The 26,854-nt window shown below is 38.3% G+C and overlaps 1 protein-coding gene across 1 annotated transcript in view; it reads left to right on the top strand.

Annotated features, from left to right (window-relative positions):
* CDC73 (cell division cycle 73) overlaps positions 1-26,854 on the top strand; it is a 108,235-nt gene that overhangs the window by 3,331 nt on the left and 78,050 nt on the right. Inside the window, exons 2-9 of the mRNA XM_054072489.1 lie at positions 1,254-1,359; positions 2,320-2,389; positions 3,393-3,455; positions 3,544-3,596; positions 4,062-4,150; positions 6,164-6,380; positions 23,257-23,355; positions 24,378-24,456. Coding sequence (XP_053928464.1) covers positions 1,254-1,359; positions 2,320-2,389; positions 3,393-3,455; positions 3,544-3,596; positions 4,062-4,150; positions 6,164-6,380; positions 23,257-23,355; positions 24,378-24,456 — 776 coding nt within the window. The remainder of the gene's footprint in view (positions 1-1,253; positions 1,360-2,319; positions 2,390-3,392; positions 3,456-3,543; positions 3,597-4,061; positions 4,151-6,163; positions 6,381-23,256; positions 23,356-24,377; positions 24,457-26,854) is intronic.

The following is a 26,854-nucleotide window of genomic DNA, read 5'->3' as shown; positions in this document are numbered from 1 at the left end:
TGGTTGCATTTTTTTTTTTCATCTTCTTTCTACCAATGAGGCTGGCACTTTAGTGGTGTGTGGTTTGATGTGGATGGTGAACCATGAGCAGAGGCGCTGCACTTGGAGGGAAAACTCCTTATGATTTTTATGAAAGTATTCCTGAAATCTCTGGTTTGATCACCACTCTGTGCCAGTCTTAGATTGTTATGGTTTTTGACTGGTTTTCTGGTGGATTGTCTTCTGCAGGATTTGAGGTGAGGTGGTGGCTTGTTGGGGGTGCAGAGTGGTCAGTGTTGGACAGCCCTGTTCCTGGAGCCAGCACCTGCCAGGGCCCAGCTTTGGGTAGGGGAATTCCTGGTCCTGCTGATTTTCTGGTCCTGCTGGGGGCTGTAAAGCTGTTGGAAAGGTCCATTTCTCAGAACAGCTGAAGTACTTGGGGAGCAGGTTTTGTTTTGAGACTGGGACATCGAAAGGGAGGAGTTACGTTGGATGCACATGGAGGCAAGCTGAAACTATGTACTTTTTCTTTGGCCTTGTTTCGAGGGATTATTTTTCAAATTGCTGCACAGAACAGATTCCTGTTTAGACTTAAAAGGCATCTCTTTCAAACAAACTGTTTCAAAGCTGAGATTGCACTTGATGCTGTTGTGTTGCCGTGGAGTGGTCTGGTTTCAATATGGGAGTTCACTGTGGTTTTGTAGTCCCTTTTGGTCTTGCTAGTTCAGTGTGCAGCTACTTCCTAGTTGCTCCTTATTTTGACTCTTGGGCACTATTTTGAACCTTTTGCTCTGTAGACTTCATGGGATCTGTGTATTCTGACTTGTCCACTATGCTGTCTTTAGTGGTGAAAATTCTGTCCTGTTACATCTGAAGAGCATGTGATACTTTTTTATTATTTGTGGTTCAGCTATGTTCCTCCAGCTGTCCCAAATAAGGTAGACAATCCTTGGACAATCGGGGTAGATGTGTTTGAGGTATGGGAGAGTGTGTTCTTATGGTATCCCAAGTCTTGCTTCTTGTATATTTTACAACCCATCCAGTTCTTATTTTAGATGGTTTTTGTAACTCATTCGGTAAAGAGACTGCAAGAATGTGTATTGCTCACTCCTATTTGTCAACACAGTTTTTTTCACTAGTTTGGCAATAGCCTGATAGTAATACTACTGCTTGCTTTTTGAATTGTCATCTGGAAAGAAAAGAGAACTTTGCTAAAAAAGCATGAGAGAGAGGTGAAGAGCTTGAATGTTAATCTTTGTTTCATGATTTTACAGGACAGGGAAAGAGGGTCAACCTCGGGAATACTACACTTTGGATTCGATCTTGTTCCTTCTCAATAATGTGCACCTTTCACATCCTGTTTATGTCCGTCGTGCTGCAGTAAGTAAACTATATAAGATCTTTTTTGTCTTATTTGTGATTAAGCAATACGTGCATAATTATTTTCAGGAAACAGGGGTGGCATTGAAGTGTATGAATTTGTCTGGGGAAAGGGAAGATGATATGCAACTGTGTTATTAAAAAAAAAAAAGCCCACCTCTACATAGGGAACAAATGACAGTCCCTCTCAAGATTGAATGTTTTTCTTGACAAATCGCTTCCTAGCTTTCAAACCACCAGGCTGCATTTACAACAAGAGTCCGTCATGCAAGTATTAACAGTAATGGCAGCATTTCTCTTTATAATTGTTGATTATGATTGCCTCCAGCACTAATTATTTCAAAAGTACTTCTATCCACCTATCTCTGTTGTGCAGTCCCAATCTAGATGATGATCTTTTGCTGCTTGTGCTTGCACAGATGTGCAAAACAGGGAAAGGTACAGCAGAATAGCTTCAGACTGGACTCAGAAGTATACAATTAAAGAAGTTAGATGAGATCTACAAATAAAGTTAGTGGAACTCTGAAAGAAGAAGTCCCTTTTGATTTCCATTTGCCTGCTTTCTGCGAGGCCAGGCTTCATCTTTCCCTATGCCACATGGTTACCCGATACAGCAGTGATGCGTATTGTGTGTACTTGGAACAACGCAATTGAAATGCTCTGCTACTGCATAAAAACGTGGATTCCTGGCAGAAAAGCATGTACGTCTTAAAGCTAGTTCTTAATCTTATTTACAGGTTTGAAGTGAAGAAGGAAAAAGGCAACGATTTCATTTTGTAGAGTTGAGCATCCTCTAGGAAATAATTGTATTTTTAAGCTTGATAGTTAGGCTTTCTTGGGAGGCGGGGCACATATTCCTGTCTTTATGTGAATGAGTAGTTTTCAATAAAAGTGAAAAATCTTCAGCAAGAGACTTACTGAGGGGATAACAGTTTAATGTGAAGTCTGCTGTCTTTTCAGACTGAAAACATTCCTGTGGTAAGAAGACCTGATAGGAAAGACTTGCTTGCATACCTAAATGGTGAAACATGTGAGTGATGCTTTCTTTGAACTTAAGACACATAGTGTGCTTTGCTGCGTTGTATTTGAGTCAAGTGACGTGTAGGGGAGTAAGGGTGATTAACGATGGTAAGTTTGCAGCTTAATTGAATATCTTTAGACTTCTCAAACAAAGTTAAGTTTATTTTTATTTTTTGATTTTGTCCTGAACTTAACTATTTTTATGGCACTTAGACAGGAGCTGCATTCCTATATGCATGTTTAGAAGTGAAATACTTTTTTTATTGTTATTAACACCTTTTGGTTAATAGTTACATTTTCAAATGCTTAGCATTTATATTTTGTCCTTCTCTAGACTGTGGGAAACTTTCAGTTGTGCATTGATCTTGATGTAACAAGTGTGTGGGAGAAAATCTTCAGTATAGTAAAAGTATCAGATCACTGCTTTATCAGTCTGGCAGATTTACCTGATATTTCCTAGCCTTAAAGTTTTTGTTAATAGTAGTCAGATAAAAGTGATTTATTTCTCTGAGAGAAAGATAAATATGACTTATTTTTGTAAGTTGCTCTGTTTTGTAGGTGGTCTCAGAATTTTAAGTGTACTGGAGTATGAGATTATTTCTGTTCTGTGAGCAATAAATAATTTTTTATTTGTATTTTAGAGGGAGTAGTGGATTGTCTTTATTACAAAACAAGACAAACTAGTAGATATTGATTGTAGGTTATAAAGTAATTATCTTGGTGACTTTCTTCTTTTACGTGGTATATACAGATCATAGAATCCCTGACTAATTTATGTTGGAAGGGACAATAGGAGTTCATCTGGTTCAGTCTTATGTTCAAACAAGGCCAAATGACCCTGAGCAACCTGATCTAACTTCATACTCAGTCAGGTTCTGAATATCTCCAGTTTGACTGCCTTTGCTACTTAATTTCTAGTTAGAATTTCCATTGTTGCAATTTATGTTGTCTTTCTTCCTTTTGTACTTAAATACTTAGGCAATTCTGTGGTAAAATGATGTGTTTGGTTACAGCAACCTCATCAAGTATAGACAGAAGTGCTCCACTTGAAATTGGTCTTCAACGGTCCACTCAAGGTACAGTTCAACTACAAAATAACTTTGAGGTTTATATTATGAAAGTCTACAGCACTCTTGCATTTTTAACATCCTCTGTCTCTTGTAGTTAAAAGAGCAGCAGATGAAATACTAGCAGAAGCAAAGAAACCAAGAATAGAGGTAAAAACAGTAACTACCATCAATACAAATAGAGGGTGGTGGTAAATGGTAGTATTTGTCTGCTTTTTCAGCAGTTCAGTTGGACTGTCTGTCCTCTGGGTGCATGCAATACTTCTGTCACTGAACATGAACTAGGAGGAGTTAAATATGAATGTATGTGTACCGTCCTACCTGAATTTGTGCACTTCTGTATTGTTCACAGTTGTTGCCTGAGCAAGGCTTTTTACACGGCAGTGGTAGTTTACTTTTCATTATTCTAACTATACTTTGTGGCTCTTGAGGGGAAATTTCCAATAACTGTACAGTTAATGCTAGTGCACAGATAAAAAATAGTAGGAAATAAATAATCCTTGCAAATGTAAAAAATAAGTTCTGAATAGCTTTGTTTCTAGTTGTATTTATTTTTTTTTAAAGGGTATGCACAAAAATTTAAACATTACAATTAAACGTTATTGTTACTGCTAGGATGAAGAGTGTGTGCGCCTTGACAAGGAGCGATTGGCAGCTCGTTTGGAAGGACATAAAGAAGGTATTGTGCAAACGGAGCAGATCAGGTAGGAATAGTTTTTCTTATGGATAATGCTTGATTAAAGGACTAATAACAATTCATGTGCTGTTCAAGGCAGCTAGTTTTACTTCTGCCCAACAGCTCTCAGTGGAAGTCTTCCTCCCTTAGGTGCTATCATCAGTGATGCCTGAGAAGGCAGAACTTCATGCTTGGTCAGAGTTCTTGAGTTGGAGGGTCGGATATCGTAGCATGAGATTTGGTTTTCTTCAGAAGTGAGCAGACAGTTGTCTCTTCTCTCCAAGTCTGCTATTTCTGCTTGCTTCTGCCATGATGTTTGTCTTAGCAGTTGAATACAACAAACAGAACTGCAAAAGGAAACCAGTTATCTCTATATTTGTTAGAAAAATATTCTGTATTGAGGGATGTCTTGTGTGCAAAAGGAGGAAAACATTGTGAGAACAGACCAAAGGGTAACACAACTTCTGACTCCCTACAGAGATGAGCTTCTTGCCTTTGAAGAGACAGTAAGCTACTGGAGGATAATGCACTGTCGTTGCCATAGGTAGTAATCAGTATTTAAGTGCTTAAAAACTTACAGAATCCGTATTGTAAAATGGGAGTCATGCTTCCTACAGTTAAGGTGTACGAGTATGAATTAATGTACTGCTTTGCACTGAATTTTGCAGACAAGTAGTTTCACTTGATAGTCCAGCTGCATTTCTGAGAAATTTCTGTCTTGGGCGTAAACAATACCGTGAATGCTTGTCTCTACTGGGATTAAGTTTAACAGTTACCCTTTCATGAATTAATATAGCGGGCTTTGCAACAATTAATATAGCAGAGTTGAGGCATTTATAGAATTCATAATTATACCTAACTGCATGGAAAATACTTATTTTAAATGTAGTTGTCTTCTGTCTTTTGTAGGGGTGTACTTGAAAAGAAACTGTAAAAAAAAAGAAAATCTGATTGTCATACCTGACTTAAAATCAGAAGGTCTAAGTATCAAAAAACAAAGTACACACATGATTTTGTATAAACTGGTAATTTTGATACTAGCTTGAGTGGATCACGACTTAATTTTGGAGTCATGAGACGATGCTGCAGTGAGGATTACTGAGTATTATTCATACTTACTTTGTATTCTGTATTTACAGATTCTTTTCTTACACTGAATGTAAAAGACTGCCGTTTTTAAAAAAGTGCAAATTAACATTTACAGGCAGTGAATTTGGACTTTGTGCTTGTCACTGTTGTTACTTTAATAGCAACACAAAAAGTTCCCTTTCCAATAATGTAGTTGTAAAAGAAGAGTACTTTACAAGCAGTACTTGTAAAGTAATTTTTCAATGTAATCTCAAAAATAAGAAAAATTGAATTGGGTTTCTGCAGTTAGGATTATACACTTCAGTCCTTTTTGTGCTTCAGCTCATCTGCAGAACAGTAGGGCTCACTGTTTGGCAACCAAATTCTGTGTTTACAATTAAAAGCAAACAGATAAAGATTTTGCACTGTTGGACTGAACTGAGCTACCTCAAAGAGATTTATGTGGACAAAGTTACTGCCATCTGTTGTTTGTTTGGCCTACGTACTCTGAAAAGGTGACTTAGCTTCTAAGTGGCCAAGTTCATGGAACAGCACCTGGGCCGAAATTTAGAATAATTATTTTAAAGCCTCAGCAGCCAGGAATTGATTGGATACTAAATCGTAACCCTCTAAAAATAATGGGAAGTTGAAATTCAGGTGACATTGTAAAGCATTGGGACAAACACTTCCATTCAGATTTGCAGTCCTTACCTATGACTGTTGTAGTTGGGATTTTTTTTTTAATGGGTTTTGTGCTAATACGAGGATGGAGTGTCTTTGTCAGAAGTTTGATTCTCATGCCCAGAACAGCAATGCCAAGCTCGTGTAATCTTCAGATAACTGTAAAGTGACTATTTTATGATTTATAGCATAGCCATAAACGTTAAGTGAGATAAAGTTTCTTATTCACAAATTCTTTCAGAAGAATTGTCTGTGCAATTATTCAGTCTCTCTGTTATTTTTACTCATTTAGGTCCTTGTCTGAAGCCATGTCAGTGGAAAAAATTGCTGCTATCAAAGCAAAAATCATGGCAAAGAAAAGGTCCACTATCAAAACTGATCTGGATGATGATATAACTGCTCTTAAACAGAGAAGTTTTGTTGATGCTGAAGTGGATGTAACCAGAGATATTGTCAGCAGGGAGAGAGTATGGAGGACAAGAACTACAATCTTACAAAGCACAGGCAAGGTAACGTTCTGGATACTAAAGTATTTTTATGGTTCAGATGACAAACTGCATTTTCTGTTTTCTGTGTCTCTGACTTGATAATGATAAATGACTAGAGGGATTATGCTTAGTGTTCTAGGTAAATGTAGGCTTGGAGGGCTTTTGACACAGTGACAGAAGAGTTCATTCTTACTTCATTACAGTAAGCCTAAAACATATCTCAAAATATTTGCTTTGGCAAATTAAAAGATACCAAGTATTCGCTTAATTCCTCTTCAACAAACTGGCTTGAGCCCTGCCTCTAGGATGGTGGAAAGTACTTGTGGATTTGAAATGGACAAAAGTGAGGAGTAGGTGACTGAAGTAGCAGTGTGTACATTCGAAGTCCAAAAGCTGCTGTACTGTGGACAACACTGAAGTAATAAGGAGGGAAAATGCTAAAATGAACAAACTCAGAACGTGTTACCACAAGGAGGCTTTTCTATATATTTTTGTCTCTTCCTGCTTCTTTAATCCATGTCTTTAGCTGCACTTGGTGGTGTGCCATCCAGGACATGGTTGCAAGCACAGCTGATAGCTTGTTCTCTTCGGACAGTTAGGCTTTCTTTATTGCAGTGATAGTTGGCACTAAATTTCTGTAAGTCCATTTCCGAAAGACTGCAAATATTTGTTTTTGTGAGGTTATTGTCAGATTGGATCCTTTGCCTTCACTTTTTTAGAACTTCTTCTAAAGAAGTGAAGGGGTTTACTTCTTCCTGTGGCAATAGTTTTTATTTGGCTTAACAGTTTTCTATGTAGTGCTCGTTTTCATAGCCTAGTCTCATGGCAGTAGTGGAGTAATTACTAGGTATGTGATGTGTACCTGCATGCTACGTGATTTAGAGTCTTCTTCTTTGAGTCTGTGAGGTTTGTAACAGTCTCACTGCTGAAGAATCAATTAATTGATAAAAGCCTTCATTGTTTTAGTCATTGTAAATGTTTTTACTGAAGAATCTGGATAGCATTTCCTCCTTTAAGTGTTCACATTTGTGGCATTCATATCTTTATATGTCTTAGAAGGAAAACTTGCAAAGCTACTAGGGAAAGAGTTGAATATTTTACTGTAGTGTTCATGTAATAAAAGTGAGAAGAGGTAGTGATTTTAAGCAAAACCTGACATGAGGAGAAAGACAAGATATGAGATTGAGTTTGTTCTTGGACTCCAACATGCAGTTACTTTGACCAGCCTGATGACTAAAACAGGCATAATAGCAAGTCTTTATTTCTGTTTGTGCAGAATTGCAGGAGCATTCTTCATAGCATGGACAGAAATCATCAAATGTTAATATTTATATTTTTGTACAAGTAACAGTGAGAGTAAGTAGATGGGGAAACATTCCTTGTTACCTAGGGCTGTCATTTATCTCCAAACAGCTCAGGGTTTGTTTGTTTGAGGTTAGGAGGTTTGTTTGCAATTATTTTGTTGTATTTTTTTCTTTTTTATTGGTTTGAAAGACCTTTCAGAAGTTGTTAGGAAACTCAGATTTATCTGAGTCTCTCGAATGGAATATTTAAAACCAACATTGACTTCAACATTAGTTTACATACCATGCACTGTATGTTTTTTTAATATCTGAATTCCATTAGAATGCCTGGGTGAATTGTAACAAAAGAGTGAGAACCTCAAAATGTCAATTTTATTGTTTGTTTCCAAAAATTGCTTAGGTCTAAAGCATTTCCTCAGACTCTTCTCCACGGAGAAACAAACTCCTGTGGGTATGAACTTTCCCAGTGTTCTCTGTAATTAACAAAGATGCAGAGATATTAGGTTGGTGCAAAAATAATTGCAGTTTTTAACCATCAACTTTAAGCAGTAAATCTCAGCTTAGCGTACAATTTATTAATAAAAATGAGAACCGTTAGAAGCTACATATTTTTGCCAACTGGTGACATAGAATTCTGGAGCTGATGAATTCTTCCAAGGCTTTCTGAGCTTCTGCTTTGTTGTGGAACACCTTCTTCACATGAAGTTGTCAGCGTGCTAGAAAATGTGCTAATCAGTGGGTCTGGTGAGTAAGCTGGGTAAGGTAGAGTTTTGTAGACCAGTTCATAGAGCTTCTGCAGAATCATTTGTGAGACATGCAGTCAAGTGGTGTTATGGAGGAGAATTGGTCCTTTTTAATTGGTCGATGTTGGAAATAAAAGTTGCAGTTCTTGCTGCATTTTATCAATTTCCTGGCAATACTTCTCTGCTGTGAGGATTTTGCCAAGATTCAAGAAGTGGTAGTGGATGATTCTGCTTGCTGATCTCCAGCTTGGCACTAGAACTTTCTCTTTGTGCAGCTTTAGTGTGGGGAAGTGTTTTGGTGCTTCTTCTTGGTCCATCTACTGCATGGAACACTGTTGGTGTCGTATAGAATCTATTTTTCATTACATGTCACTGTGACCAAGAAGTGGTTTGTTTCCATTGTGCAAAAAAGCACAGAGCAGACTTTTGTAACAGTGATTTGTTGTTGTTGTTGTTGTTTTGTTCAGCTCACGTGATGCCCATTTGTCCTTTTTTGATTTTTCCGGTTTGGTGCAAATATCGAACAACTGTTGAATGGTCGATGTTTAGTTCTTCTGCAACTTCTCGAGTTGTTTAGTGTGAGTCTGCTTCAATTTGGGCCCTCAGTCTGTGACCCTCCTCATCTTCAAGGCACTCATTTTTGTTATGAAACTTCTGGAACCAGTGTCGAGCTGCATGTTTATTGATGGTCCCCTGACCAGATGCTGGGTTGATATTGCTAGCAGTATCTGCTGCTTTATGTCCCCTTTGGAATTAATACAACAAAATATCTCAAATAGGATTTTTTTGTCTATATTTAATTTGACAGCATATTCTAAAAAAAAAATTGGTAAGAACAAACCCATAAGCATAACTAAGAAGGGAGAATTTTGTTCTTTAGAGTCGTATGCTACTTGAACAGAATTAAATAAAAATTTAATCCAAAGTATGTATCGCAGTTTAAATGGGCAAAAATGGCAACTATTTCTGCACCAAATTAGTAGCTTAAGATGCAAAAGCAAAATGCTGGGAAGATCAGGCCACAGCAAAAGAAATAATCATCCTTATCGGCTTTTTGGCAATCTTCTTTTTTTTTTTTTTTATGTATTAAAAAGTAGATTCCTCTGGCAAGATACTCCTCAAAAATCTATGTAGATTTTAATAATCTTAAGTATATTTGTGGAATAGTCACTGTTTCTCATTTTGGATGCATTTTCTGAATCGCAAGTTTGTTTTTTACTTCAAATAGCCTTTTCTGCTTTATAAAACTGTTACAGGTTTTTTTTTCCTTTAAGTTTCCAGTGACGTAGTGTTCTTTTTTAACATCTTCAAAAGTGTTCTGCCCCTTTAGATGTTGTCTTTAACTATCCTTGTTACGTTGCTCCCCTTGATGATTAGTGGTAGTTTTTTTCCTGGCTGTAGGGTGGTTTTTTTTGTTTTTTTTTTTACAGGAATGTTGTATTTGAGTGCATTGATGCTCCTGTTGTAGAGCATTCTTCAGCAACTACCTCCCTGAAGTAGGTACCGTGGACTAAATCAAGAGATGCTTTTCTTTTTGTGTCTACTTTGTCCACTTGCTTGAAGAAGCAGTTGCTTATGGTAGCTAAAGAATTAGTCGCTGCATTGCTTCCCTTTTTGACGCTTATCCAAGATATGGAGTAACTGCAATCTCTTCTAATCACCATTTTTTTCTTTGGAAATGTCAGTATTGTCCCATTCATACTGGGAATATGGCCCTAATGCTCTGATGGTTTGGAATGGGTTATCATTTATTTACTGTCATTCGTTGCTGTTCATAGTAGCTTTAAGCTTTTTATAATGCACAATACAGGTCCTTTATCTGTTACCCTGTTACCCTCTCTTAATCAGATGTTACATTGATTCCTGTCTGTCTTTTTATTGATTCTGTGAGGTTGCTATTTTTCATAAAATCAGCCATTTCACTTCATCTGTCTTGTTTTTAAGATTTCTAGAGTTTGCATTTATCTGCTTGCTTCTTTATTTTTCCTAGAACTTTTTGTTGAGGTATTTTTCCATATTTTCCTGCCTGATTATCATGCAGTTCTACCTTCTTTTGAAAATGCACCATTTGATTTAATTGCTAGTGGATGAGTCATCCTGCACTGTTTTGAACATCTGTTGGCATTCCCAAGTTTGTAGTGTAGTTTTCTAGATTTTATGAATAACCTGACATTTTTGTGTAGTCATTTTTCAAAGCAAAATTGCATCTGTTTAGTCTTAATTTTTTTTCCTTTCATAGTAGCTTAATTTTGGAAATGCTTGAGAGAATATATTATTTAAAGCTATTTAATTTCAGTTTTTACTAAAGGCATGCAACATAACACTGATGTTTTCATGAGTCAACTGAGTCTAACCCAGCAAAAATTTCGTATAATTTCAAAAGCAATAGACATACTTGATACCAGAGCTACTTCTTATTTTAATGGCCAAAACTGTTGGAAGCTTTTAAGAAATTAATCTCTTCTGATTGTCCTCTCTCTTCATGCAGTCAAATTCTTATTCAGTCTTCACAAACACACAAAAAAACAGGTTAAGGGAATTGGTATCTTCAGAACTGATAGAACTGGATGTGCTGCGGGAGAGAAGTACTACAGGTGTAGGGTGGCGAGTTTAAAGAAGAAAAAGTGGAAATTATTTAGTCTGTGTATTGATATTTTGACAAGGTGTCTTGCAAGTGTCCCACTGTTTTTTTTTTTTGTGGCTTTTTTTGTATAAAGCAGACATAATGTTTTCAAATGCTTATTTCCATCATGTTAGAAGGGCATGAATGAGTTCTTGAGAACATAGTCATGCTATTGACTGTGGAACCTGTTCCTGAAGAGCTGATCAAGTTTGTCAGATTTTTATATATCAGTTTGAACTGAAATATTGTCTGGTGAAGATATGTTAGAATTAATATTGACACTGTTGAAACTGCAAATCTTAGGGGAAAATGCTAGCAAAATATTACTTTTGCAATTTTATTTATTGAGAGAACCTTTGTATATAGAATTGGATATCTTCTCTGGTAGCTCAGGATTTGAGCTGATACACGAGAATATTTACCATCATAAGTGTTTGAGTATTAAGTTTTGAATTACTACTTTGCAGAGGTTTCAGTTCTGTTGTGTATGTGTTTTTAGATAAGTGTTGGGCTGTTTTCTAAAACAAACCATTGAACTCCCAGAAGAAACTGTTTAAACTCTCACTGATTCCTTCCTTTCATCTTCTTCCTCTTTCTTTCCTTCCTGAATAATCCTTTGATTTTTATAATCTCCTGTAGCAGATTTCAGCAATCTTTTCTGAAGAAAAAGCTTCCTCATTCCATCTTAGCTCTAAATGTGTTCATGGCTCTTGAATTCTTTCTGTAGGAACAAATAAATGAGCCTATACAGGTGTTTTAGCATTTGGAGATGTATTTGGAGGCTGATTTCTAATGTGTTTGACTTTTTAACCTCCTAGATTGCTCAGAAATATCTGAGTGGGTTGGGTTGAATGTGCTTTGCTTGTGTAGAGAAATCTTAAAAATCTTGGAAATAAGCTGGTGAACTAAACTTCTTGAAATACGCCACTGTTCTTGTGGGAATAGTGAGCTCAGCATTTCTGACCTTTTTTAAAGTAATCTTTTATCCTTTTCTTTCTAGGGATATGCTAGAGATAATGGAGAAAATTTAAATTTTGGATAGCTCTACAATTATTTTCTTATAGTTGTGAGTGTATTAGAATTACCTTTTCTCGAGTGAATTCTCACCCTGCATACAGGAGAAATAACATAATCCATCCTATCAAACACATAAGAAGGCATAAAGGTTATACCAGAACTCTTCTAAATAGCTGTGTGTGGGTGCTTATACAAATAGATATTTACTTATCCTTCTGCAGCAGCTGTGTGGGCCTTGTCCAGCTGCTGGTTTTCTGGATTTCTTGAACTCTTTTCACAGATCTGTAAATCACTTCTTTACTGTCTTACTTGAACCTTGTGTATAAGACTTCTGATGGCATTGTAAGGCACTAGGAGTTGGACTGACCTGTATGGCATCTTGCCGCCATTATTGTGTGCCTGGATACGTTTCAGGGAAAAGCACTGAAGTGGAAACTTGTGAGTTGGACATAAGAAATCTGAATTTGAAGGTAAACATTTTTCTTATAGAATGAGCTGTGTGTAAAATTGAAGAATAATCAGGTGTGAGCTTAGGTTTTCCATTACTAACAGATAACCTGCGTATTTCAAGTGTTACAACATGGTATGGGATCAGCATTAGGTGAAACTCAGTCCCACTAGCTTAGTTCATAACCTTTGAATCCTGAAATAGTATCTTTTTGTCAATACAAGATTGTTCCTTTATGTATCTAACTTGCTAGGTCTTGGTTGAAATATTGAAGCACAGGTTTCGTTTGTTACTCGCAGTTGCTTCCCTTCTGCACACTGACCAATTTCATTCTCTCACAATCTAGGTAGTTGATCTTTTCCTTGCTTAATATTTACTGTATCAAAAAAACCCAAACAAACAGAAAATATTCTGAATTATGACTTTTAAATATAAATATTCCTATTTCCTTTCTATTGAAGCAGGAAGTAAACCTAAATCAAATATCATGTTAGTTTCTGCTTTCATTCTCATATTTTTATATTCTTTGTTCTTATGTTAAAATCTTAGACTAGGCTACTGACCAGATATTTCTATTATGTTTTATTTTGAAAGCATGGGAATCCTATTTTGTACAACAATTTCTTTAAATAAACAACTCCTGATTTGTTGTTTTTTTGTTTCGATTTTTGTTTTTGTTTTTTTTTTTAAACCTCATAAGTTTTCAGAGTTGCTGTCTTTAGTTGTTGTGATCCTGTTATAATCTTCTAGTTTTCTGTGGTTTTCTTTGGAGAAAAAAACAAAGGTGGTTGATGCGAATTTATTGTGTATCCATAAAAAGGACAAGACAGAAGGGGCTGGACTTGGCTCTAACTTCATTTTTTAGAACGTGGCTTTGAGTTGTATACCATAATTTTGGTGTTCTTCTCACCACCCCAACCCTGCTTATGGGTATGTTTGGTAATAGGAAGTCCAGAACTGACTAAGATGATTGGGGTTTATAGCCGACCTAACTACTGGGATTACTGCTTTCCTGGTATGTGACATTTACTTTGGATGTAACCTACAACTGCAAATTTGTCTAATTTATCTTGCTCTAAACTATTTCAGAACAGTATTTCCTGCTTTCTATATTCCTATACATAAGTATTAAATAGCAGGAACTTTTTGTTTTACCCAAATAAGTCTCACCTTTATAGTGGTCAGTATTTTAAATTTTGTGTTATCTCCTGAAAAATATTACCACTGCAGTTAGTATTTACATACTTTATTTTTTAAATTAATACCCTTTGTTTGTAGGACTGATGATTTTAACAGTAACTAATGTACTTGAACTAAAGGCTCTGAGAAATCTTTTTTAGTTACTTTAAATTCATATTTTTGTTCTGATACCTTTTGAGCATTCTTACTAGTGAAGTCGCCTGTGAGGGGATTATAACTACAGTTGTAATAATTTCAGTAAAATCTTTAATGCGATCTTGTAACTGGAAAATATTTCAATCAAAATACTTTTATAGCAAGACTTAGGAGTATTTTAATCACTTTACAGCTAGAAGGTCTGAGAGTAGTTGAAATTGATTATTAAAGCAATTTTATATATGGACTCTAGGTGGCAGAATTGCTCTGTGTTCCTGGAATTTACAATTGAGGTAATTTAATAGCAGAGTTGAAATAAGGTGTGCCATGTTAATAGCAACTAGTATCCTCAGAGCTTACAAACAGAACAAACGTACAGTTTTTTGAATGGCTGTACACAAGTGTAATGGCGTGGGGTAGCTTAAGTTCCCAAACTCAACTTTGTCGTGTGTGTATTGGCTTATGTAGTAAAACCAGGAGGACCATTCTATTGCTATTAGGCTTGACTGCAGACATTTTGAATACTGCACTTAAAGAAAAAAATGGGCCAGATTATTAATATTGTATTCATATTGAGCAATACTGAGTCTTGTTTTGTAAATAGGTATCTCAGATTTGTCAGAAAACTCTGAGTTTTTGTCCCTGAAAGAAAATTTAGATCAACTGTAAAATAACTTTTCCATTCTTAAAGAATACTTGTATAAATATTTTTTATAAGTACTTTTCCATGCCCTGCATTCCTAGTAGGAATGTTCTCATATATGTATGGCGGGAGGGGAGGTATTTTTGAGCAGATTTTGTGCTGTGCTGTATCTTCAGGATATTGTAGTGTCGCTGCTCTTTCATACTTCTGGTTTAGCTTTTGTACTATTTCAAATTAAATGTTTTGGTTGTCTTTCATATAATACTCTTGCTATAAAAATTTAGTGAAGATAATATAGAACAAGTGAGAAGTGAACTTTTTACTGAAAACATAGTCCACAAATACACAAGGCTAATAGATGTGTTTTCAGTTCAGCACTGTGGGCTATGGTAATACTTCAGTGAACTTCTGGACTGGAACATAAAGAAACGTTATTTGAATCCCAGAGTAACTTGTGAAAGGCAAGTTCCAGGCAGAAGATTAAAGCTGCTCCGGGTGCTGCAGCGAGCAGGATGGATTCTGCCACCCAGACAGAGCCTCAGTGGGTCCATGCAGCCACGCAGACCCTGGGCTGTAGGCAGTGCCCCCCTCCCACACCAGCCCGTGCCTCTGGTACCGGCTACACTTGTGGGAGCTGTGCACGAGTCGCAGAACTCCTTCACATGGTGGCAGAGCTGAGGGAGGAGGTGAACAGGTTAAGGACTATCAGGGAATGTGAGAGGGACATAGATCTTTGGAGCAGTGCCCTGGCACAAACCCAGCAGGCTGCTGGAGCCAGTGCGGCGGAGCAGCTCGATCCTATAATCTGTGAGGCAGGGGGAACAAGAGATGGGGGATGGCAGCAAGTTCCTGTCCGGCGCAGGAAACCTGCTCCTCCCACCCGGACAACTAACCCCCAGATAGCCCTCAGAAATAAATATGAAACACTGCAGGTGGAACCTGTCCCCCAGGAAGAAGCAGAGGAAGAAGGAGATGGTCCCCACAGCCTAGAAACATTCCCTAGGCTCCAGCATCCTCGGAGGGCCCTAAAAACATCCTCTGTCAAGAAAAAGAGGAGAGTGATCTTCTTAGGGGATTCCCTTCTTAAAGGAGTGGAGGGACCCATCTGCAGACCGGACCCGCTCCACAGGGAGGTCTGCTGCTTGCCGGGGGCATCAGTGAGGGATATCAATAGAAAACTCCCTTCCTTGGTGAAGGAAACGGATTACTATCCCCTGTTAGTATTTCAAATAGGTAATGATGACTTACAGCGCAGAAAGCTGAAAGTCATCAAAAGAGACTTCAGGGCTTTAGGGAAGATGATGGAGGGCTCTGGAGCACAAGTGGTGTTTAGTTCTATCCCAATACTAAGGAATATGGAACAGGAGGTCAGGGACATACAGATGATTAATGCCTGGCTCTGAGCCTGGTGTGAGGAGAGAGAGGCTTCTTTGATCATGGGGTGACCCACCCACCCCCAGGTTTTCTTACTAGGGATGGGTCATACTTGTCTCCAAGGGGGACTAAAGTTATCTCTTAAAATCTAGTTAGGCTCTTAAATAGAGCTTTAAACTAGATGTGAAGGGGGAAGGGGAGGAGACCAGGCTAGTTGGGAATGAGCCTGGAAGTGGGAAACCGGCGGCTGAGAAATGGTGTGCTGGAGAGGACCACTAGTACACCACAACAGGGCAAGTGAGGGCGAGTACAAGTGGGGACAGTAAGGATGAAACTGGGTCTGTGGAATTAGTTATTCCAAGGACCAGTCAATCGAGAATAAACTCTCTTCCCTTTACGAGGGCTGAAGGTTCATCAGCCCAGCTGAAGTGCATTTACACCAATGCACGCAGCATGGGCAATAAGGAGGATGAGCTGGAAGCTGTTGTAGGGCAAGGTGACTATGATGTCATTGCCATCACAGAAACGTGGTGGTATGACTCACATAACTGGAGTACAGCTATGTTGGGATATAAACTCTTCAGGCGGGACAGGAAGGGTAGGAAAGGAGGCGGGGTAGCCCTCTATGTTAAAGAGTGCTTTGATACTCTTGAACTGGATTACGGTGAGGATGGGATCGAGTGTCTATGGGTTAAAATCAGAGGAGCCCACAAGAAGGGGGACTTTGTGATAGGAGTCTGTTACAGACCACCCAGCCAAGAAGAAGCAGCTGATGAGCTCTTCTATAAACAGCTAGGGACAGTCTCTAAATCTCTGCCTCTTGTCCTTGTGGGTGACTTTAACTTTCCGGATGTCTGCTGGGAGTACAATACAGCAGAAAGGAAACAGTCTAGGAGGTTCCTGGAGTGCATGGAAGACAACTTCCTTGCACAACTGGTTAGTGAACCAACAAGGGAGGGTGCCTTCCTAGACCTGCTGTTTGTGAATAGAGAAGGTCTTGTTGGGGATTTGACGGTTGGAGGACACCTGGGATTAAGCGATCATGAGATGATAGGGTTTTCAGTTCTAGGTGGGATAAAGAAGGGGGTTAGCAAAACAGTCACATTAAACTTCCAGAGGGCAGACTTTGGCCTGTTCAGAAGGTTGGTTAGCAAAGTCCCATGGGAAACAGTCCTTCAGGGCAAGGGAGCCCACGAGGGTTGGGCGCTCTTGAAAAATGAAATCCTAGCAGCTCAAGAGAGAGCTCAGAGCATCCCTGTGTTCTGGAAAAGGAGCCGGCGGGGGGAAAAGCCAGCTTGGTGGAGCAGGGAGATCTCAAGAGGTGTCAATAATAAGAAGAAGCTCTATGTGCTTTGGAGGAAAGGACAGGCATCTTGGGTGGACTACAGGGACGAAGTGAGATCGTGCAGGGAAAAAATCAGGAGGGCCAAGGCCCAACTAGAAATAAAACTCGCTAAGTCTGTGAAAGACAACAAAAAGTCTTTCTACAAATACATTAACAGGAAAAGGAGGACGAGGGAGACTATCTAGTCTCTATTGGATGCAGAAGGAATAACAGTGACGGGATAAGGACAAGGCTGAGGTACTTAATGCCTTCTTCGCCTCAGTGTTTAATAGCAAAGAAAGTTGTTCCTTCTGTTTACAAACCCAATAGAGGGGCAGAATGAGGCTCCCGTGATCCAAGAGGAGGCGGTTAGAGACTTGCTTGCCCAGCTAGACTCCCACAAGTCTATGGGGCCGGATGGGATCCACCCAAGAGTATTGAAGGAGCTGGTGGATGTCCTTTCCAAACCCCTATCCATCATCTTCCAGAGGTCCTGGCTGACTGGGGAAGTTCCACTAGACTGGAGGCTGGCTGATGTTGTGCCCATATACAAGAAGGGTTGCAGAGAGGATCCGGGGAAGTACAGGCCTGTCAGTCTCACCTCAGTGCCAGGGAAAGTCATGGAACAGGTAATCTTGAGTGCTATCATGAAGCACATGCAAGAGAACCCGGTGATCAGGCCCAGTCAACATGGGTTTACAAAAGGCAGATCTTGCCAAACTAACCTGATCACCTTCTATGACAAAATCACTCGACTACTGGATGGGGGAAAGGCTGTGGATGTAGTCTTCTTGGACTTCAGTAAAGCCTTTGACACAGTTTCTCACAGCATTCTGCTTCAGAAACTGTCAGCCTCTGGCCTGGACAGGCGCACACTCTCCTGGGTTGAAAACTGGTTGGATGGCCGGGCCCAGAGAGTGGTGGTCAATGGAGTTAACTCCAGCTGGAGGCCAGTCACAAGTGGAGTTCCTCAGGGCTCAGTACTGGGTCCAGCTCTGTTCAATGTCTTTATCAATGACCTGGATGAAGGCATTGAGTGCACCCTCAGCAAGTTTGCAGATGACACTAAGCTGGGAGGAAGTATCAATCTGCTTGAGGGTAGGGAGGCTCTGCAAAGGGACCTGAACAGGCTGGACTGCTGGGTCGAGACCAATGGCATGAGGTTTAACAAGGCCAAAGGCCGGGTCCTGCACTTGGGGCACAACAACCCTATGCAGCGCTACAGACTGGGGGAAGAATGGCTGGAGAGCTGCAAGGAAGAGAAGGACCTGGGGGTGCTGGTTGACAGCCGACTGAACATGAGCCAGCAGTGTGCCCAGGTGGCCAAGAAGGCCAACGGCATCTTGGCTTGTATCAGAAATGGGGTCACCAGCAGGTCCAGGGAGGTTATTCTCCCTCTGTACTCAGCACTGGTGAGACCCACCTCGAATACTGTGTTCAGTTCTGGACCCCTCACCACAAGAAGGATGTTGAGGCTCTGGAGCGTGTCCAGAGAAGAGCAACGAAGCTGGTGAAGGGGCTGGAGAACAAGTCTTACGAGGAGCGGCTGAGAGAGCTGGGGTTGTTTAGCCTGGAGAAAAGGAGGCTGAGGGGAGACCTTATTACTCTCTACAACTACCTGAAAGGAGGTTGTGGAGAGGAGGGAGCTGGCCTCTTCTCCCAAGTGACAGGGGACAGGACAAGAGGGAATGGCCTGAAGCTCCGCCAGGGGAGGTTCAGGTTGGATATCAGAAAAAAATTCTTCACAGTAAGAGTCATTGGGTACTGGAGCAGGCTGCCCAGGGAGGTGGTCGAGTCGCCTTCCCTGGAGGTGTTTAAGGAACGGGTGGATGAAGTGCTGAGGGACATGGTTTAGGGAGTGTTAGGAATGGTTGGACTCAATGATCCAATGGGTCCTTTCCAACCTTGTGATTCTGTGAAAGGGAATGTCTGATAGTTTTTTTTCCCCCTCCAGTGGTCAGTAACAATTCAGTTTTATCAGTGTTTTGGGTTTTTTTTATAGGTTCCCTAATCTGTCAGCTTAAAAAATATGAACTCATGTACTCAGCTTCGGTTGGTTAGCTGTATAAATTCCTAGCTATATAAATTCCAGTACTTTATTGCGAATTACTTAAACTACTATTGTCCTGAAAACACAACTAAGCGGGTCCGTTTATTTGGGTGGGTCTGTAAAAACTCTGTGTGGTGTTATGCTTTTTGTATCACTTGTGCCTTACTGAGGTGTAGTACGTAAAGGCTGAAAGTGTATACAGAGTAGTTGAGAGGTGCTAGGAGCTCTCTGTGAGCATGCCTGACCAGGCAGTTGAGTCATTTGTGTATTTTATGTGTTATTCAAATGAAAGCAAATAAGGAAAATTGAATATGTGCTTGTAATTTAAATGTGCAAAGTATTTTCTTGTAAATATAAAGTTCATCAGTTCATGTTCCATATGAACAATTTTTTAATTTCTGCTGTACTCTTATGAGATCATCTGAGTGCTGTTTACATATTTCATGTCTTGCAGTATATAGGAATTTCTGAAAATTTGTGATGGAAATATTGAATTTCTGGTACTGTGTCATGCTGCAAAGAACTTAGCAGTACGTTTGAGTTTATTAAGGAAATGTTTAAAGCGTGGTAGGGACTTGATTCTTCTTTCTCCAGCCCTTCTGTATTTGAACAATGTTTATAGTGTTCTGCGGTTCTTGATCGTCCTGACTGCATGTCCCAACAAGAAATAGTTATTGTCAGTTTAAGTAAGGGGCTGTTTGAGCTTAGAGAATTGTTCCTGAGCTCTTTTCTGTCTGCAGTGAAGTACCAGAATGTAAAATCCGATTAAAAGATCAGTTACAATTTTGCTATAGGAGAGTTCTAAGCAAAAAACGATGCTGTGTAATAGTGTATATGCCAGTTTTATATGTTACATTTAATCTTTTATTAAGAAGTAATTAAGAACTTTATATATGAAGTATACTTTCCTTTAATTTTTTTGCACCAAGAATTGTTTTCTATGAAGCTGAAGTCAATATTTCTCCTTGATGATCATTATTAGAAGAAAGGAGTTTGGGGGTTTGTTTTTTTTTTTTGCTAGGCTCATAAAGCTGCTATTATGAGTAGAAGTCTTTGTTAATGAGCGTTAGAGTTATGACTAGTTACAGAAATTAAATATAGGTTGCAGACTGAAGATGGCAGGTTTTCAGAATAAGTTGTGATACATTTAAATGGGAGTATTCTTATTACATAGGGAGTTTTGGTGGTGATGTAAGTTAAGTCTTTCCCAGCAGTGCAGGCTGATCTTATTTGCTTTGGTATTTTTATTCCAACTGCTTGGTGTTAAATTAACACCAGTGGTAGTGACTTGGCTTGGTATATGTTCGTTGCCTGTGTTGGCAAAGGATGGAGCTTCTTTGCCCGTAAATTTTCAGTATTTAAATACTGTTGCAGGGTTTCCTGAAGGATACATGTGACTTTTTCTTTAAGATACTTGACTGTGTCAGTCTCACCATTGCTACTATTGATTGTCTCTTGGCTACCATTGTTTTCCCTTCCAATTTACATTTGGTGCATGAGTCCTCTTTTTGGAGGCATGTCAGACATTTTGTGATTTTTTTTTTTTCCCCAACATGGTAAATTATTATTAGGTGTAAACATGGTTGTCATCAACAAAGAGCTTTCATGGGAGTAGCAACGCTAGGCGGCTAGCAAGAAGAATCCATGGAACGGTCTTATTACATACTAAGGATTTTCTTAGGCATCTTTTTAAAGCATGTTTGAATATTGTTAAGATTTAATGCAGAGAAACAGGTACTGTCTTCCTCCTTCTCGACCCTACACCTGTCTTTGTTCCCCAGATTAGAAGATTTTGGTAATAACAATGTTGCATGTAGTATAAATTTAACTAAATCTGGGGCAGAACTTGGGGATGTTCATATTCTGATCTCTTTAAGTATGAACAAGGAAAACTTAGCAGTCTTGCAGGGCCTTGCATATCATTTGGTACCTGCAGTGGACCTCCTTCTCTGTCACTTTTGTGTTACAGTGATGTAATCCCACATCCCTGAGCCAGTCAATGGATGGCAAGGTTTATTAGTATATCAGTTTGAGTACTTGTTAAAACAGTATGATTTCCCCTTCCAAACAGATAATAGTTGTGGCCTTGGGGCACCTGCATTTTTCTCTTGTGGATAAAACACATCGGCAAGATCACTTTGTAATTACATGCTTATTAGCACATTATTTTAAGCAGAATAGAGAAAATCTTGGGTTTTTTACCTGAAAGAATTTAAAATTTGGTCCAGGACATGCAGTTTCAGGCTATTAAAATATGAGATGCTAAAATGCCTTTAAGTCGGTTAACCATAGATATTATGAATGAAATATAAGTGTGATAGATTCCAAGAGACAGTCTGTGACGAAGCACAGCAATGACAAGAACTGAGTGATATGCTGCCCAGTCCACAGTTTAGGAGAAATCTATGAATTTCCAGTAAAAGCATGTAGTTAGACTTATCTGAAGAACAGAGCTGATTTTGAGTATCCTTGTATAATTGATACGCACATGGCTCACAGCTCTTTAAAGTTTTTTTCCTCAGGAGTTTTCTGACTGAAAAGAACTTCAAATAGTTTTATGTGAGTTCTTTCAGTCTTTGTGAAAAGAGCTGGGTTTGCTCAAGGAATGCCTTTGCCTTGGTAAGTGGTTCCTGGTGGTCTTCCAGTTCCTGCCCGTCTGTCTTGGAGCAGATTGACAACATGCTGACTGAGATCAAGTAAAAAAGCTTGGAGAAACTTTGCATTACAGCTCTCTCTAAACAATTTCTACAGAATTCACCCCAGAAATCTCTGGTAATTCAGGCATTTGTTTCGTGATGCCAGTGGTATTAATTAACACTGCTTCAGTGTTAGCATACAATACTCTGGAAGGATCTAAGCATTCTGTGAATACTTTTATACTTTTCTGAACCAGTAAAAAAGCCATTTTCCCTAATTGATAAAATGTTTCTTTTACTGATGAACCATTACTGAAAATTGTCAGTAATGACAGACATTGTATGCATATACATATATAGCTTAAAATGCCTGTTGAATGGCAGTGTAATAAGCATATGCCTTTCAAAAGTTCAATTAGTGTTTACATTTTTGTTTTGAATAAAGCAGTTCTATAAATATTACCTGGAGGAATGTGCTTTTATAAAAACCGTGGTTGATATAATTTTTTCAGTTGAGCCTCAGTGACTTGTTTATCTGACAAAGCACCGCAGGAAGTTATTAAAGTTATCCTGGATCACTCCTGCATCAAGGATTTGTGAATGTGATTTGTGTACTTGCTTCCTCCAGTTTAAAATGGAAGGCTTTGCTGCTTGAATTACTTGGTGCCAAATGGAATGAATTCGTAATTCAAGAAAAGTATTAAAAGAACTGCACCACAGTTTGACAGAGTTGTGCTTGTGAACTGTTAACCAGTTGAAGTGTGTTCTGTTCTGCTCAAGAGCCTTGATGGAAAGGGCAGGAGGTGGCTGCCTGTATGCCTTGCCTCAGATGCTCCAAGCAGGAATTCGGGAGAGCCTCCCAAGGGTTCCTAAGGATTCCTCTCTAACAGTGGCTGAGCATGCTTGGGAAGGCTGCTTGTAGTGCAGAGTTAGGCAGACAGAAGGACTGAAACCAAGACATCCCATCAGGAGGCCAAAAGTGAGGAGACAGGCTCTCATTTGTGGATAGATAAGTGGCCCTTGAAGATGAAGCCTGGAAATCTTGGGTAAAAACTTTTCTTTCTTGCTGCAGCACAAAATGTTCCAAAGGAACTGTAAGGGTACGGTAGGCAAGAGGGGGAGTAGGTTAGTTTACAAGCTCTTTTTGAGTGTTTTAGTTTGTGCTGTAGTGAAACCAGTTAGATTTAGCAAGTTTGGGCCTTGAAGAATAGCAATGTTGCCTTAAAAGTCTGGGTCTTGTCACAAAAAACTAATTGAAAACCATCTGTTTACAAAATCCATGCACTGGTTTAGTTTTTCTGTGAAGCATAAGTTAATCAAATGGTGTCTTCTACCTGTGTTGTTGTTACGTGAAATGCATGTAGTCAGGAAGCTTCACAGGTATATGATGTGTTTTTCAGAACTTTGCCAAGAATATTTTTGCAATACTTCAATCAGTGAAAGCCAGAGAAGAAGGCCGAGCACCTGAGCAAAGACCTGCACCAAATACAGCACCAACGGTAAGAGCAGCACATTGAATTTGATGTCTGTCTTGTCATTATTCAATATGAAATTTGTTTTGGTTTTGTTCCAGTGAATGAGCAACTTTTAAGCATAACTTCACAGATATTCTTTGACTTGACTTACATTTCTTGGTATTTAAGGAGTCAAATGTATTAGTTTAATTTGTTCTACATGTTCTTGTTAATTGGAGATTTAGCTGCAAGTGCCAGCTTCTGCATCTATCAAACACTAGCAACATTCTGCATCTTCTTGCAAAAAATTTATTAGATGAGATTACTGCCATTTCAAACAATGTTTTGTTGTTTTTCTGGCAGATAGGGTAGCAAGTGTTTAAGAATCTGGAACATGACTCACGAGTGGGAACAACTTCAACCAGCTTTCTTTTTCCTGTAAGAAATCAGGAAGACAGACTTAGAGCTTTATTGTTTGAGTCTACTTAAGTATTAGACAGGATTTGTTTTGTATTTGTATTTGTGATGTTTACTATTGAGTTCTATTAAACCTAATATATTCCTGAACTCGGTGGCAGTCTGCTATAAAAGCTGTTTAATCATACATGGATTTGTTTTTACTTCTAATGCATTTAACAAACAACTAAATTTGAATAGCAAGATGAATATTTACTTTGTGTTGAATTTCATAAATTGTGTATGGGACTATTCAAATGTTCCCTTCAGAGTATATATGAATACGTAACTAAGCCATCCATGAAAAAGACGGAATTGGTATTTAGTGTGCCTCTAGAATGATGTTTTTTTACAATTTTTTTTTCCCAGATGCCTTTTTTTGCTTTCAAATTTGTTTTTATTCTGTAAGTTTAGCAGAATTTTAACTTAATCAGAGTGGCAAGGAATGTTTTGTCTGTGTGGCTGAATTGCACTTTTAAAATGCATTGAGACTCCTGCAAAAGTAAACTATTTCTGTATTCTTGAGCAGGTTCTTGTAATACGTTTATGAAGTTCAAAACCCATCAAATAATTTTCAGTGTGCTTTACAAATATCGTTTAACCCGTTTTAGGATCCGACTTTAAGAAATAAGCAACCCATTCCAGCTGCCTACAACAGATATGATCAGGAAAGATTCAAAGGCAAAGAGGGTAAGTTGATTATAATGCTTGTTTTAAAAGAAAAAAAAGAATTGGGGAGTGAAAATTGGAAATTCTTAAAGGTAAGGTTAAGGAATTTTTGTGCCATTACTTTTCAAACCTAAGGGAGAAAAAAAATATTGTTCCAAAGGATAGCTTTTTCCAAGTCTAAAAGCATTATGTATTATAAATTATTTCTACCTCTTAGGAAGCAAACTGAAAGCTTAAAACCAGAGCTTTTTGGGTAAAGAATAATTCATTGTTTGAGGAAGGTCATATGCAATTAAAAAAAAGCAGAACTGTAAATATGACTGTCAAGTACATAAAATGAAATAGATTGCCTGTCCTCAAACAATAATAATTACTTTACAAGCAGCTTCCAGTAATTACAAGTAAATATTATTATAACTTGTTAACATCTCTTTAAATTACAAAACAAACTGATAGCACCAGTGCAAAATACTAGCTCCCTTCTGGAGAAAAGATGGAAATAATCTACGATATTTAAGAATTCTTACTTCTTTTGAAACAGGGTGGAAGGTTGAACTCAAGTAATGATTTGTCTTTCTAACTTAAAATTTTTCTTCTGCTCCCTTCCCCTTTCTATTTTTTATCTTCTGTTTTGGTACCAGTTCTAGTCACTGCATATTTGTGTCTTGCTGTGTTTTTCTTTTGCCAGTCCTGTTTGTAGTTGTATATTTTTGTGTTTCTTGTAGAGGACAAGGCAAATTTTGTTTCACTTGTGAGCTACCTCTTCCTTCTAATTCTCAAACATAATCATTGTCCTCTTTAATGAAACTTACTATGCAAGCATCCAAGGGCTTTCTTTTCTGGCTGCAAGAACTTATGTGCTGCTAAATGCTGTTTTAAACTGTAGATAGGCAGTTCAGCTTTCATCTTTTAGAGTATTTGGCTTTGTTCAAGTTAGTACCATTTTTGTTTGGGTAAACTAGATAACATTTATATGCCGAGTGTGTAAGTTCTTGAGATTTTGTGGACGTGCTGTGCTGTAGCTGATAGTGTTCAGTTTTATATTGAAATTACGTGATTGTTTTTGCTGTATAAAAGATTTTCTTTCACATACTTCCTGTAATAAATATGTGAAGGTTATGTTTTTGGTGGACCACATAGTGGATAATATACAAGAATTTCAGAATCTGGCTGTAGCCATCTCTGTAGCCATTTTAAAAAAGTTTTTTGTAAATATGCACTTACATGTGACTATATCGTGTAGTTTTATGATATTTTTTTGTGTGTGTGAAAGTTACTGCAGGAAGCTTGGTCAGATATACTCTTATATCCTTTTGAAGTCTGTTCTCTGTTAGCCTCAATATACTTTTATTTCAGTGTAGAGTTTTTTTTTTTAATAATACTCATAGACAATTGCATGGGAAGGTAGGAGAAAAAAGTTGAAGCAGGATATTTGCTAGCTCTTTCAGCATTGAAAAATAATCTACAAATAGCATCCGTGAAGAATTCATTGTTGCAATATGAGTTAAGGGAATTTGGGAAGGAAAGGAAGAAAAAACCCCAAACCAAACCAGCCCTTCCATGAATATTTTCACCAGTACTGCTGGTAACTAAAGTTGCTTCAGATAATATTTTAAATCTTAAAGACTTGCTTACTTGCTGAGTAGTTTTCCTTTTACTATTACTTCCCATTAAGAGTTAAAAATAATAAATACATGTACTGAAATAAAAGATGGCAAAAGAAATTAATGGACAGGCGTAGCAGTTCAGATGTACTGATGTGTGTAAGTCCTTGTGGACTCTTTTGCAAGAAATATGGATAAAGAAATGGTCTGTGTCCTTCTATGACAAATTACATAGCTCTAGTAAGCAATTTGTGTAAATAACATCTGTACTAAACAGATGAATGTATTTTATGCTTTTACTGGATGTATGCAGTTCAAGAGGGAACAGAAAATAACAGGTTTTGCATGGCAGGGAAAAAGAACCCAGTAGAGTTTGTCAAGGAGGTTACCAGTGCAGGTTTAATGCAGAAATTTCTGAGCAGAAATCAAAGAAGAGATTAAATGACTTCCAGGGAAACAAAAGAAGTGTTTCTACCTGTAAATAATAATGGTGCAACATCTATTTGTATATTACGTGATACTGAGAATGTGGTCTTGGGGTTTCTATCAGTGCCGAAATGGACTGGACTGCAGCTCTTGTTCCAGCCGAAAGGTTCTTTTGTAATGTGGTGGTTGTGAAGTGTCCGAAATGATCGTACTCTACCTGCATAGGTAGAGTTTTATCACTCTTCTTCTTTCTAGGACATGTTTATTGTGCTTAGTCACATGAATTTCTTATGTCAATTTTCTAGGATTAATTAAAGAAATATGTAGTTTAAGAATAGCATTGGTGTAAAGACAAGTTAGATAAGTGTAGGCTAGCATTGGGCATACAT

Source organism: Cuculus canorus, chromosome 8, assembly GCF_017976375.1.
Source record: "Cuculus canorus isolate bCucCan1 chromosome 8, bCucCan1.pri, whole genome shotgun sequence".
NCBI lineage: Eukaryota > Metazoa > Chordata > Aves > Cuculiformes > Cuculidae > Cuculus > Cuculus canorus.
Note: the sequence above shows the minus strand (reverse complement) of the source record. Positions and strands in the feature narration are given on the sequence as shown.